General features: G+C 44.3%; 2 protein-coding genes, 1 long non-coding RNA gene and 1 other non-coding gene across 4 annotated transcripts; 3 read left to right on the top strand and 1 right to left on the bottom strand.

Annotated features, from left to right (window-relative positions):
- Window positions 1-205: 205 nt before the first annotated feature.
- LOC136544545 (uncharacterized) lies at window positions 206-2,309 on the top strand (the record flags this gene model as incomplete). Its single annotated transcript, XM_066536674.1, has 9 exons — window positions 206-321; window positions 409-603; window positions 692-820; window positions 916-1,049; window positions 1,136-1,211; window positions 1,291-1,553; window positions 1,660-1,846; window positions 1,926-2,051; window positions 2,127-2,309. Coding segments are annotated over exons 1-9 (1,401 nt in total), but the record flags the coding sequence as incomplete, so codon positions are not given.
- Window positions 2,310-2,328: 19 nt separating this feature from the next.
- LOC136547169 (uncharacterized) lies at window positions 2,329-2,870 on the top strand. Its single transcript, XR_010781492.1, has 3 exons — window positions 2,329-2,395; window positions 2,484-2,556; window positions 2,639-2,870. It is a non-coding gene; the product is annotated as an uncharacterized lncRNA (long non-coding RNA).
- Window positions 2,871-5,051: 2,181 nt separating this feature from the next.
- On the top strand, window positions 5,052-8,272 carry LOC136547168 (UDP-arabinopyranose mutase 3-like). The gene is made up of 4 exons (XM_066539137.1): window positions 5,052-5,451; window positions 7,043-7,293; window positions 7,373-7,541; window positions 7,762-8,272. The coding sequence occupies exons 1-4, from the start codon at window positions 5,128-5,130 to the stop codon at window positions 8,101-8,103; spliced, it is 1,086 nt and encodes a 361-aa protein (XP_066395234.1). The 5' UTR covers window positions 5,052-5,127; the 3' UTR covers window positions 8,104-8,272.
- A 712-nt stretch (window positions 8,273-8,984) lies between these two features.
- Window positions 8,985-9,056, bottom strand: TRNAD-GUC (transfer RNA aspartic acid (anticodon GUC)). The gene has a single exon. It is a non-coding gene; the product is annotated as a tRNA-Asp (tRNA).
- Between the last annotated feature and the right edge of the window lie 4,266 nt (window positions 9,057-13,322).

Below are 13,322 nucleotides of genomic sequence, written 5' to 3'. Positions count from 1 at the left end.
AAGGCACAACATATGATGCGTGCTGACGATGATGTGGGTATAATAAGCCAAAGAAATCAAACAATGCACAAATCATGACTCAAGGTGAGCCATCATTAATTGAAACTTACTTCTTTAATTTAAATAATTAATTACTTATTACTAATAATAATATAAAATGATACCTCTACAGATTATGTGTCTACGAAACAAGATGATGAGGTCATTGAATACATGAAAGGAAAAAGTATAGATCATAAACTCGTCAGAATCAATGATGCTTGGGGATGCAGGGATGACCTAGATTGCCTTTTTAAGTCGAATGACCAAGTCAATGGCGCGGTAAGCATGTTTAACACAGGTTCTGCATTACATAGTGTCCATACAAACTATCTGCCAATTTTTGAATGACAAATTAAAAACTTGTAGGTCATAAGTTTGTATATCGAATTGATGCGGCATGAAGAACACCTACTTCATAGAGATGGTGGAGATGTATATTTGGAAAATTCATTGGTTTCTCAAATGCTACGAATTGACGGGAAGAAAGATGAGAGGGATTTGAGCTATAATAGAGATGAAGTGGTTGAAACAAGGGCACACAATTATTTAAATGCTGATATGGTAAGCTTTACCATAATACTTGACATATGCTAATTTTTTACCCTTTCAAATCTAGAGAAATAATTTAGATAACTCTCTAATACTGCAGGTGTTCCTTCCAATCAATATTGAAAAGTTTCACTGGTACCTGGGTGTTGTGAACGCTTCTTTAGGCCAGATACATGTTTTGGACTCTTTTGGAGATAATATGACAAACTTTGAAGATCTCTGGTATACGGTACGTCTAAATAATTGGTATACATATTTATTTATTCAAAATTCTTCAGTACCTGTTCTGTTTCTTAATTAGCCTTGGTGTTTTGATCATACTAGCTCTTAGGAATGGAAAGACTAATAAAATATGCAACGGGGCTTACAAAACTGGACCAAAGTAAATGGAAACACGGTACCAATATGACATCTTGGCCAATGAAACATAAGATCAAGGTCCCAATGCAAACAGATGGGTAAAATATCTTTATGTTTTGTGTATATGTCATTGCCTAACCATTATCTGTATGCCTCATATTTGATTGTTTGGAATATTGCCCAGCTATAGTTGTGGTTTATGGCTTCTTAATTATATGGAGTATTGGACCGGAAGTACTTTATCTGACCATGTAACCCAGGTACTTACTTAAGAATCTACTTCTAATACATATCAATTATTTTTTAATTGGTTAGCATATAAGCAATTACTGTTTGCAGGAAGATATAAGTAACTTCAGGTTCAAGCTACCTGCGATCTTATATAACTCGCTGTTAAATGAAATAAGAGGGTTACCGGATAAAGAGCAAAAGACTAAGACCGGCGATGACCTAGATGAACTTGTCGAAGAGCTCGATGACCTCGATATTTTGATGTCGGGTAACACGAAGTTGACAAGGACGCTAAAGTGGACAAACAGAGAAGCCCTATTGATGACAATTTACGGGTTGTTCCACTTGATCGCCGATGATGAGACTTTAGAGTAAGTCATGCATTCTAAAGTACAACGTACTGTTCTAATATAGATATTGCCTTTGTCCATTCTAGATTGCTACAGCAAGTAATTTGTTCCTTGTCCTTGTTTTCAGGAAAGAGTGGATACGAAGTACACGACCATATCCAATTTCTTTAAGTCTTAGACAAATTATAAATATTTTAGATGATGATAGACAGCTGGAACATGAAACCTTTAATATGGCTATTCAGATGGTCGCGTGCAACCAAGACATAGCGCAGAAGAAACAAATATTCCACTACATGGATCTCAAATTTGCTGTAAGTTGATATATATAAATCATTCTAAAAGATTGTTTATACATGTCATACTTAAATTATGTAATTGTATAATTATCAGGAAATAACTCATTTTGGACGAGATCCACGATGTTGTCCCAAGATTGACAAGGCATACCAAGATCAATTAAAAAAAGTATTTGAGTGCTGGCCGGAAAAGCAGTACGACATTAAAGAATGTAGCAATGTAAGTTGTGTTTTGTGTATTACTTTAAAACCTTTTAAATTATTTACCACTTACAGTCTGTGTGTTTGTTTATAGATTCTACTACCATATTATCAAGATGGTCTATACACTTTATTCATAATCGACATGCAAAAAATAATCGTCCATATTATGGATCCACTTCAAGATCATGTATGCTTGAAGGGTTATGATCACAGAGATTCATATATACCTACATTACACACTATTGCTAGAAGGTTCAATCTTGTCATGGGATTGTTAAATTTTAAGATGAACAACAATATTTATCATTGGAAGCGAGAATACCCTACGTGTGTAACAAAGGTTACACATAATAAACACTGGTAATCACTTATAATATATTTCAACTTTCATATCAAAGAAATAGTTATTTGATCTATGTACATCAAATAAACAATTGATCTTCTGCAGGAATTTGGGCGGCTTTCTTGTATACAGTTTCATGAAGTCATGGGATGGCATAAGATTGCCACCGATCAACAATGTAAGCATGTATAGTACATAACTAAGTTTCATAAACTACATTGAAAAATAATAACTTATTTATTGTTATCTGCCATGCACAGCTACCAACTTCGCTGAGGAGGGAATTCTTGGCCGATATTTTGACGAGTAATGCAAAAGAATGTAGCGACAACATCCCTGATAATCTGCAATACATGATTAAGGAGTTAGGTAGAATCTAACTTTACAATGTGCACTTATATGAAAAGTGTTCCCAAATTATATATAGACTCAAATACAATTGTTGTGTAATAGTAATATTATGAAGATTAAATTGGTTATAATTATGAGCATCACAAGATTAAAACCGTAGCGTTAGCACGGGCATTATACTCGTGGGTGGGCTGGCCATCCAGCCGAACACCCTTAAAGTCGTCTCCGACGACGTACGTCTATGTACACGTACGTGTACGTAGTGTAATCTCTCAATGCAACCGTCCAAGTACGCGACGCACGGTGCTCTCTGCTCTGACAGTGCCGGCCACCAGCTGCTCGCTCCTCGGCACCTGCGACTGCGATGCGACGACCACGGACCCAGGAAAAAGGGTAAAAGATGCCTTGCCCGCCTGGCATACGATGTCGTCTTGAACTCTTTGACTCGGCACTCGGGTGTTATGCCATGCCGTGGCGTGCACCGCGGAAATGAAAAAGGCGCGTTCACTGACGTGATTATTCATCGTTCATATTCAAGTCACCCGGCGCTTTCACTCAAGGTGCATACAGGTCGGGTCGTGCCAATCGGTCGCGTTCTTTATGTTCATGGCCTATATTATATATGTGTCCAACGCTCCTACTCCAAGTGGCGAAGCTATCGACTCGGTGAGAACACCGTCCAGTCCGTGCTCGATCGTCAGCTTTTTTGTTATGTCCTTTTTGGCAGTGTTTTTATTTTATTTTATTTCAGTGCCCATACAAAAGTGTACTTTTAGTTTTACTAGTAAATATGTCCGTGTCTTACAATAAAATTTACATCGTGCATCATTTATAATTTAGGCTGTCTTTAGCGCAGCTTCTGGGGCTCCGGCTCCTCATCTCGTGACACTGTAATAGAAGCCGTTTCGGAAATCGAGGCAGAAAATGAACTAGGGAGAGGAGGAGCTGGAGAAGCCACGATTTCGAGCTTCTCCGACTCTGTGCTACAGCCACAGTAGTGCTACGGTAGTGGAGCCGGAGCCGGCGAGAGCCGTGCCAAACGGGCCCTTAAAATCATACTCTGTACCATGATTAGTCGTGCACTTTTCTCACTCATATAAGCATGGATCTTCAGTTTGGATCATGAACGGAAAAAAAAACAATTAGAACTAATTTTTTATTCATCACGTACTACTACTCTTAATAAAAACAGCTAGCACTCCTATGCTCCGGAGAGTGAAGGGACACACGATTGAAGAGAGAGTGTGATGGATCAAAATTTGGAGGAAGATTTTTTTGCTTTTTATATTATTATTAGGTATAGGTATAGACATACATGTTGTGTCAAACTATCTTATATTGACCAAGTTTACATATAAAAAGCATATCGACATTTATGACACGAAATATGTATAAACTATATTCAATGAAGAATTTAATGCACTTATTTGGTACTCTCGTTGTCCCAAACTATTTGATGTTTTAGTTTTGGGGGATGGGAATTAAGGATGAGTAAAAAACTAAAAAAGTGTGGTTAAGAAAACAAGAAAGAGAGAGATAGAGATGTATTGAGAAAAGAAATTGGATATATCCTTTTATATTTTTAAACTTAATTATTTACTAGCAAATGTGCCCGTATGTCGCAACAAAATCCAGTATATATTGGAATCAGACTATATATAATTGTTAGACGCAAGTTGTTATAACTAGTATGAGCACGACTCATGAGTCCGGGTCATATACAAGATATAGAGGACGTGACGCTGTACGTCTTATAATTGGAATTCGTATCCGTCATCATTAGATGCGAGTTGTTCGTCCAAATGTCCAATTGAGCTGATGGTTTCTGCGGCTGCCGACTGATAAGCCGGCTGATGCTGTTTTATTGTGAAAAAAAACACCGTACCATGACTGATAAGCAGTTCATGCGAACAGGACGGTTATAACAAAATTAAAGTATTGCTTTCTATTTTTTTGTTTAAAAAAATCTTTCGAAGTTAAAGTATTTATTTATAAGCAAAATGGACTTTTAAAACCATCCTTGGGCTTCAGGTCGGGCCGAACCGAGGCCTGCAACCTGCAATTCGTGCAGGACTAGACGGGCTCCTTTCAATGGCCGGACGTTTGAATGGGTCTAGGGCGTGTCTAGCCATGACAAAGCACCCCGGGCCCCGGCCAACCCACTGTTCCTTTTCCCCTTTCCTTCAGAAGCAAACGACAGCCGCGCCGGCTCCACCGCACCAGCCCACCCGCCGCGGCCGTTACATCCCCGGCCGCCCTCCCTCCATTTATACCCTCCGTTTCCCTCCCTTCCCTCCCCACTCCGGCAGTCCCCGCCCCACCACCACAGCCACCGCTGCCCGGCCGGCCGCTCCCCTCCCCTCCGCCCGCCGCCCGCCCGCCCGACCGCTCTCCAGCAATGGCGTCCGCCCCGCACGCGCCGACGCCGCTGCTCAAGGACGAGCTGGACATCGTCATCCCGACGATCCGCAACCTCGACTTCCTGGAGATGTGGCGGCCCTTCTTCCAGCCCTACCACCTCATCATCGTGCAGGACGGCGACCCCAGCAAGACCATCCGCGTCCCCGAGGGCTTCGACTACGAGCTCTACAACCGCAACGACATCAACCGCATGCTGGGGCCCAAGGCCTCCTGCATCTCCTTCAAGGACTCCGCCTGCCGCTGCTTCGGCTACTTGGTCTCCAAGAAGAAGTACATCTACTCCATCGACGACGACTGCTTCGTGAGTGCCCTCCGCTCCGCTCCTTTGCGATGATCCGAGAGTAGTTTCCATCTCATAGTCTCGCCGTAATTGGGCGCGTTTTGGTGGGGATGGGGCTCAGATCTGGTTATATAGGTGACGGAGAAAATACACTGGGGGTGTTTTCTTCGGTGGGGATGAATTGAGGTGTGAAATTTGGGATACAATACAATGCGTCCTGGATTGAAATTTTGGGATGCAAAGTTTTGACGTCTTTGCTGTTACCCGTCCTGTTAATTATGGCCGTAGCGCTGTGATCTGGGTAGGTAGAATGCAAATTTCACGTGTTTCAGGTGATTGATTGATATGACGAGTTGGATATTATTGTCTCCTTAATCCTTGGAGTTCAGACATGTGTCTGCTGGCAGTCTCAACTGTCAGATCCAATCATGTTACTTGGACTAGACTTTTGACTTGTTTCACTGCTATACAAAAAGTATCTAGCATTGGATCTAGCCTCACTGCTTTGGCCCTGTATTGCTTCCAGTTGTAGGGTATATGAACTGGAATATGCTTGATCTTTGGTGTCTGCTAGTTCACAATGTCTGTTCTCTGTTGGATAACTTGTATATGTCGCCTTGCAGACATATTGTGTCGGTTGTGTTGATGCATATGCATTTCTTTATGTTCCAGGTCATGATCAGTAGACTGAGTAACTAGGGGACAAATTGCTTATTTTACAATACAGATGACAGAAGGGCGGGCCTGGTGCAAGCGGTAGAGTTATCTGCATTGCACCATGCATGGTTTATTCCGAAGCCTGTACATACAATCTGGTTGGAATGAATGATAGCATCCATGTAGTTTTGGACCATCCTCTATTTTTTATTGCCATAATCTTTTCTTATATGACCATAAATTATTCCTTTGCACGAGAGATGTAACTTAATGCTAGCTTGGAGCTACCACTGCCCTGGAATCACCACCACCTGGTGGACCATGTCAACATCAAGCCTTGTGTTGATTTATACGTACTGTTTTGTCCTTGCATTATGTGGATTCTCTGACAAACTGGAGATCCTAGAGGCTGCATAAAAGCTTGTGAAAGAATATCTTGTAAAGAAATTGAAGAAACAGGAAGCTTAAGAAATCATGTCTCAAGAGCCATTGGAAAAAAATCTTTAGGGTATATAAAGATTCCTGGAGGGCTTAAACCTTGACAGCACTCCAGGTGCATTTACTCTGGGGTCCCACCCACTTGCCAAATATACTGGATCGTTGTTCTTGCTTATGATGCAGGGGCTCTACCAAGGAATCATATTTCCTTTTGCATTTATTTTAGAAGCAATCTTCTAACTCAAGAGCATGGCTTTTGTTTTAACTACTACTGTTAAAAAATAGTATGCTGATGTTCACTTTCGTGGCATTACTTGCATGTGAGGAAGGCCTGCAGAACATGAAACATGATAGTTTTGTATGTTTGTTGGCAGCTGAAACTAACACTGCACATGCCCGTCCTTTTCAGTATAAAATTTATAGCCTTTGAGTATGATGGCATATTTTAGTCCAAGATACTCTGTATGTGTTTAGGCAAAATGCTAACCGCTAAGCTATGGCTTTTCAAAACTTTCAGGTTGCCAAGGATCCATCAGGGAAGGACATCAATGCACTTGAGCAGCACATCAAGAACCTCCTGAGCCCTTCTACTCCATTTTTCTTCAATACTTTGTATGACCCTTACCGTGTTGGCGCCGATTTTGTTCGTGGGTACCCCTTCAGCCTTCGTGAGGGTGTCCCAACTGCTGTTTCTCACGGGCTTTGGCTCAACATTCCAGACTATGATGCCCCTACCCAGCTTGTTAAGCCCCTTGAGAGAAACACCAGGTAAAAATGCTACATTTCAGTAGGTTCCATCATTCAGGTGGTCGCCTTTTACTAACTGGTCTTTCTTTCTTGAAATCAGGTATGTTGATGCTATTCTTACAATCCCGAAGGGCACCCTCTTCCCTATGTGTGGAATGAACCTTGCATTTGACCGTGAGCTCATTGGTCCTGCAATGTACTTTGGTCTTATGGGTGATGGCCAGCCTATTGGTCGCTACGATGATATGTGGGCAGGATGGTGCACAAAGGTATATTCCCTTACCACCTTCTAGTTCATGTTATGCCTACAAGTGCAACGAAAACATTTCCATTGCCCACAATTTGTTGTAAGAAGCTGCGTTGTGCAGGCTAGTGACTATTACCAGTGTATGCTTATTGAGTGTACATTGCTTGGTGATTTTGATTATGTCTTAGTTCAGTATCTTTGTACTGACAAAACCATGCCAATGTCTCTGCTGCAACACACAGGTGATTACGGATCATCTGGGCCTGGGTGTGAAGACTGGTCTACCCTACATCTGGCACAGCAAAGCAAGCAACCCGTTTGTGAACCTGAAGAAGGAATACAACGGCATCTTCTGGCAAGAAGAGCTGATCCCGTTCTTCCAGTCAGTCTCCCTTCCAAAGGACGCCACCACCGTCCAAAAGTGCTACCTCGAGTTGGCCAAGCAGGTGAGGGCGAAGCTCAGTAAGGTGGACGGCTACTTCAACAAGCTTGCCGACGCCATGGTCACGTGGATTGAGGCCTGGGACGAGCTGAACCCCCCAAAAGGCGGTGCCCCCACAGCAAATGGCCCTCCTAAGAAGTAAAACACGATATAGTATAAGCTTCACTTGTTCATGTGGACCGTCATACTGAAAGGAGCTCTGCTGTAACACAAGGGCGTTTACACGTTTTTCCCTTTTTCGTGTGATGCAACAGGTGTAATGTTGGATTGGATTACCGTCAAATTAAAATAAAGTTTACGGATTATAGTCTTGATCTTTCCCCCAGAAACCATAATTATGTGTGTTGCCGTGTTTATTTGCCTGTTTAATATGTTTGCAATGCAAAGTGGTGCTGCAAAAAAAACCACTCTCTCTCTTGTCTAATGGTTTGATCTTCCCCCCAGAAACCATAATTATGTGTGTTGTCGTGTTTATTTGTCTGTTTAATATATTTGCAATGCAAAATGGCGCTGTGAAAAAAAAAATCACTGTATCCCTTGCCTAATGGTTTGATCTTTGAGAAGATTAGCTTAAAAGTGTCGTTACTTGCTTGTTTGCTTCCCGCCTTCCCGAGAGCACTGGTAGCAAGATCGATGTCAGCTGTAAACGCTGCAATGTCTGGGTTGGTACTCAATATGCGACTCACTTTTTTTTTTTCCTTTTTCTCATGGTTTTAGTGGTTGTGGGGAGTAACTTTGCTTCCAGACAAACGCCCTGTTCGCTTGTTGGTTTCAGCCAGTCCAAACCAGCCAGCCAAGTGTTTTTCTCTCACAATAAACCAGCACCAGCCAGCCCAAACCAGCCCAGAAACTAACCAGCGAACAGGCTGAAAGAAACAGCAGGCAATTTGATGAAATTTTATAAATTTTATCAAGTATATGAAAGCTCTCGTTGACGTTGTTGTGATTTCTAAAGCAAAGCCATGCGACAGAGATGCTGCATCTCGAAAAACTCAATAAAAAGTTGACATAAAAAAGAAGCAGCGCCGTTGCCGGGGATCGAACCCGGGTCACCCGCGTGACAGGCGGGAATACTCACCACTATACTACAACAACTTTGATGCTATCCGTTTCTGAAAATTTTATTTCATAAATCTACCTTCCCATGATCCTATCAGCATAGAAACATCGTGCCTTATCTCGTCCGTGATGCGACGGGCGAATCGGTGAAAACGAGCGCTCCGTCCTCCATATACACGCTGCAGAGCGCGCCGGTTGTTGCCACATGGTCGGTCGCTAGATCCGCAGATTTTCCTGAAAAGGCAGTCCGAGAAAGTGGCCGTTTGTGTCGGAGTACTCTCTACTCTCCGGCGAGCTCACCGCAGCGGCAGGGAGTGGCCCCTCTTCCTAGTACTTACTAGCCAGTAGCTGTAGAGCAGTAGAGGTCCTCGAGATGGGTGTCTGTGTCTGGCCGTCGCCGTCGTCGTTGTTGCTACGGCCTTCCTCGACATCTTTCTCGCCGCCGACGACGTTTATAAATAAAATAAATTCGTTCTTCTGCTATGCGGATCTCCCCATCTCTACCTCTGCTCCTACCTCCACTCACCATCACCGAGATCTGTTCTTCTCCGCTCCGCAACCCCCGTTGCACGCCTCCACCTCTTTCTTGCAGCCACCAGTCCTGCCGCTCTCTCCTTCAGCTAGGCAGCTCCTCCTCTGACGTTGGTTTGACAACTCCATCTCCACCAGAGATCCTGGCGATCCTGGCTTGAGCCTTTTCTATCTCCGGCGACGGCTTCAACAACGTCATTCGGTCGCCGGCATGAATCTCCTTCGACGGCTCTACACACCCACCCTTAACCGACGCTATGCACGGTCAGTCCCTCCAGGTGCGAGCGTCTTTGACGCCTCTGCGCCCCTCGCCGGTTGATTCGTCCTCCTCAACGCCACCGACGATGCTGCCTTCTTATCCAGTTGCAGGACTTTGTTGTAATTTAGTCTTCCATGGAGGACCTCTTTGTAAACTGGCTGCTTTAATTTATATAATATATGTTGTTGTTGTAAAAAAATGACGCTGGCCGTCCTCGTCCTGTCTCCTGTGTGCTCCCTACTGCGCTTTGTTCGGCCGCGGGCCGCCACTGCTGGCAGACCTGCTGCCGATTAGTTATTGCAGGTCTGCAGTGCTGCTTCTTTTGGAGTCTCTGGATGGGCGGCGTAGCTGCCTGGCTGGTGTTTGGTCTGGGAAAGGCTGGCTACTGCCCGGTCAGCGGCCGTGTGGATGAGGATCATGGATCATCATTCATCATGGATTCGTGCGTGGTGCCATGGTGGAGCCGTGGAGGCGTAGCGGCTCTCCGAGTCTGAAGAGAAGAGGTGCGATCTGATTGGTTGCCTGATTGGCCCCGTTTGGCCGGGCTCCGGCGGCTCCAGCTCCAGCCTGTCGGCCGCTGGGCGGCTGACACTAGGTTACTGTTCACAGGAGCCATTTTTCTCTCTCCTCCTTTCCTCTCTCACTTGCACCAGCTTCGCTCCTGTAGGCACCTGTCGGCCGCTGGGAGGCCGACACCCGGCTACAGTGCAGGAGCTGGAGCCCGCGGGAGGATGTCTGCCGTCTGCGTCTCGGGGTTACTATTCCTCGTCTCTTTCATGGCATCCTGTGTGGCCGGCCGGACTGGCCGCTTGACGCCTTCCATGCGATGCCCGCATGCCCGCATGGGAGAGCGGCATGCCTCGCATGGGCTGGAGGCCAGCGGTGGGTCACAGGGAACCTGGCCTGTGGGGACACGACGCATTGACAGCTGACTACGGCCTTGTTTAGGGCCTCTTTGGCAGGGCTCCTGTGGCTCCAGCTCCGGCCTGTCGGCCGCTGGGCGGCCGACACCCGGTTGATGTTCACCCGAGCCGTTTTTCTCTCTCCTCCTTTCCTCTCTCACTGACACAACCGGAGCCGGAGAAGCTCGTTTTTCTGGCTCCGCGGCTCCGGCTCTTGTAGACACCTGTCGGCCACTGGGCGGCCGACACCCTGCTACAGTGCAGGAGCCGGAGCCCGCGGAAGCCCGGCCAAACGGGGCCTTAGGGCCTCTTTGGCAGGGCTCCTGTAGCTCCGGCTTCGGCTCCGGCCTGTCGGCCGCTGGGCGGCTGACACCTAGTTACTTATCACCAGAGCCGTTTTTCTCTCTCCTCTTTTCCTCTCTCGCTGACACAGCCGGAGCCGGAGAAGCTCGTTTATCTGGCTCCGCGGCTCCGGCTCCTGAAGGCACGTGTCGGCCGCTGGGCGGCCGACACCCTGCTACAGTGCAGGAGCCGGAGCCCGCGGGAGCCCGGCCAAACGGGGCCTTAGTTTCTTTTCATAAAATTGAGTCCCTATCACAAAGTATTAAATATATACTAAAAAAATAACTAATTATACAGATTACGACTACTTTACTGGACGATTTTTTAACCTAATTAATCTATGATTTGACAATGTGGTGATACAGTAAAGCTACAAGTACATGTGATGCGACGGATTAATTAAGCTTAATAAATTTGTCTCGCGGATTCCTGAGGACTTCTGTAATTTGTTTTATTATTATCATCCGAATACTCCCATATAACACCTCTATGACATCCGATATGACACATTTAAACTTTAGCCCTCTGAATTTAAACATCACCTACCTGTGTGAAACTGACTATGCGACGCATGCATTGACACATGCAGCCTGTTCGGCAGGCCGTAAACGATCGTATACGATCGTGGATTATAAGCTGGAACGGTATTTTTCTCTCACACCAAACCAGCCAAACCAGCCAGCAGTAAATAATCCATGATCCAGCCCAGCCAGCCGAACATGTTGATGATTATTGCCTGGGCGGTACAGATACAGACGAGTGAAAGCTTTTGCCGAGCACTTGTGGCTTAGTAAGACTTTTTTTAACGAAACACGGGTGTTTGTTGCCACGGACTAAACTTTGAGTCCCTGTTGCATCGGATATTTGATACTAATCATGAGTATTAAATATAGTCTAATTATAAAACTAATTGCATAAATGGTGATTAACTCGCGAGACAAATTTATTAAACCTAATTAGTCTATGATTAGCAAATATAATGCTACAATAAACATATGTTAATCATGAATTAATTAGTCTTAGTAAATTCATTTCGTAAATTAGTCACGGTTTATGTAATTCGTTTTTTAATTATCTTATATTTAGTCCTTTTAATTGATATCTAAACATTGATGTGATAGAAAATAAACTTTAGTTGCTCGATCAAACCCGCGTTGGAGAGGCATGGCAAAAGCAAAATTGGAGTATTGGACAGGCCTCTAGGTCAAAGTGGTTTGATCGAGCAACTAAAGCTCCATAGCAAAATTGGAGTATTGGACAGGCCTCTAGGTCAAACCCGCGTTGGAAACGCTGATCAAACCTGTCGCACCTATAGCAGCGCCACTAGGTCAATGATTGTGCACGATCTTCACCGACACAATGGCCTCCAGAATGGACTAGCTAGTGGCAATGCTCGCCAAGTGGAGGAACAGATAGAAGCTTGAGGAAGTGTTGGTGCGCGACAAGGAGCACAAATTGTCCATGATAATTGTGTCGATCGTATTCTGCTGCTTGAATCAACATATTTTTATTTGCTCTCTGGAGTTAAAAGAAACTACTAGGTATAAGTTTTAGCTAATTTTGTTTGCTCTTGCTACAATGCTACTATCATTCTTCGTGAAAAAGCTCATTTAAGATATTTTGATTAGAATTTGTATTTGTATGCTTGATTTGTAATAGTGTAGTATGCTTGATATGTAAGCAAACAAAAAAAAAGTCAACTTCAGCAACCATGTTTGTTTCGCTGAAATTTGGCTTATACTGCTGCTGAAATATTGTGAGAGAAAAATACAGTTCGTTCGCTGAAAAGTACTACTGAAGTAGATAGTGTTGTAGCGCGGTTTGTGCGGCTGGTTAGCTACAAGAGTGTGTGAGAGAGAAACATACAACAACAACTTAGCCCGTGTTTAGTTCAAAAAAAACTTCCTAAAAAGTGCTACAGTAGCCATCACATCGAATCTTGCGATACGTGCATGGAGCATTAAATGTAGACGAAAAAAACTAATTGCACAGTTTGGTTGGAAATCGCGAGACGAACGTTTTGAGCCTAATTAGTCCATAATTGAACACTAATTACCAAATAAAAACGAAAGTACTGCGGTACATAATTTCAACTTTCCTCCGCTAAACACGCCCTTGGTAAACTCTACGAGAAAGGCAGCCGGGCAGAGCCGAAAATGGAAGAAAAACGGGAGGGCACTCAGAGACATGCGGTCCCACATCCGTGTGGACCCATCAGCTAGTCGCCCTGCAGCTACGCATCGTGTCACTTTCCACCTCGCTCCCTTG

Source organism: Miscanthus floridulus, chromosome 3, assembly GCF_019320115.1.
Source record: "Miscanthus floridulus cultivar M001 chromosome 3, ASM1932011v1, whole genome shotgun sequence".
Lineage (NCBI taxonomy): Eukaryota > Viridiplantae > Streptophyta > Magnoliopsida > Poales > Poaceae > Miscanthus > Miscanthus floridulus.
The sequence above is the reverse complement of the archived record's forward strand: the minus strand, read 5'-3'. Positions and strand labels throughout refer to the sequence as shown.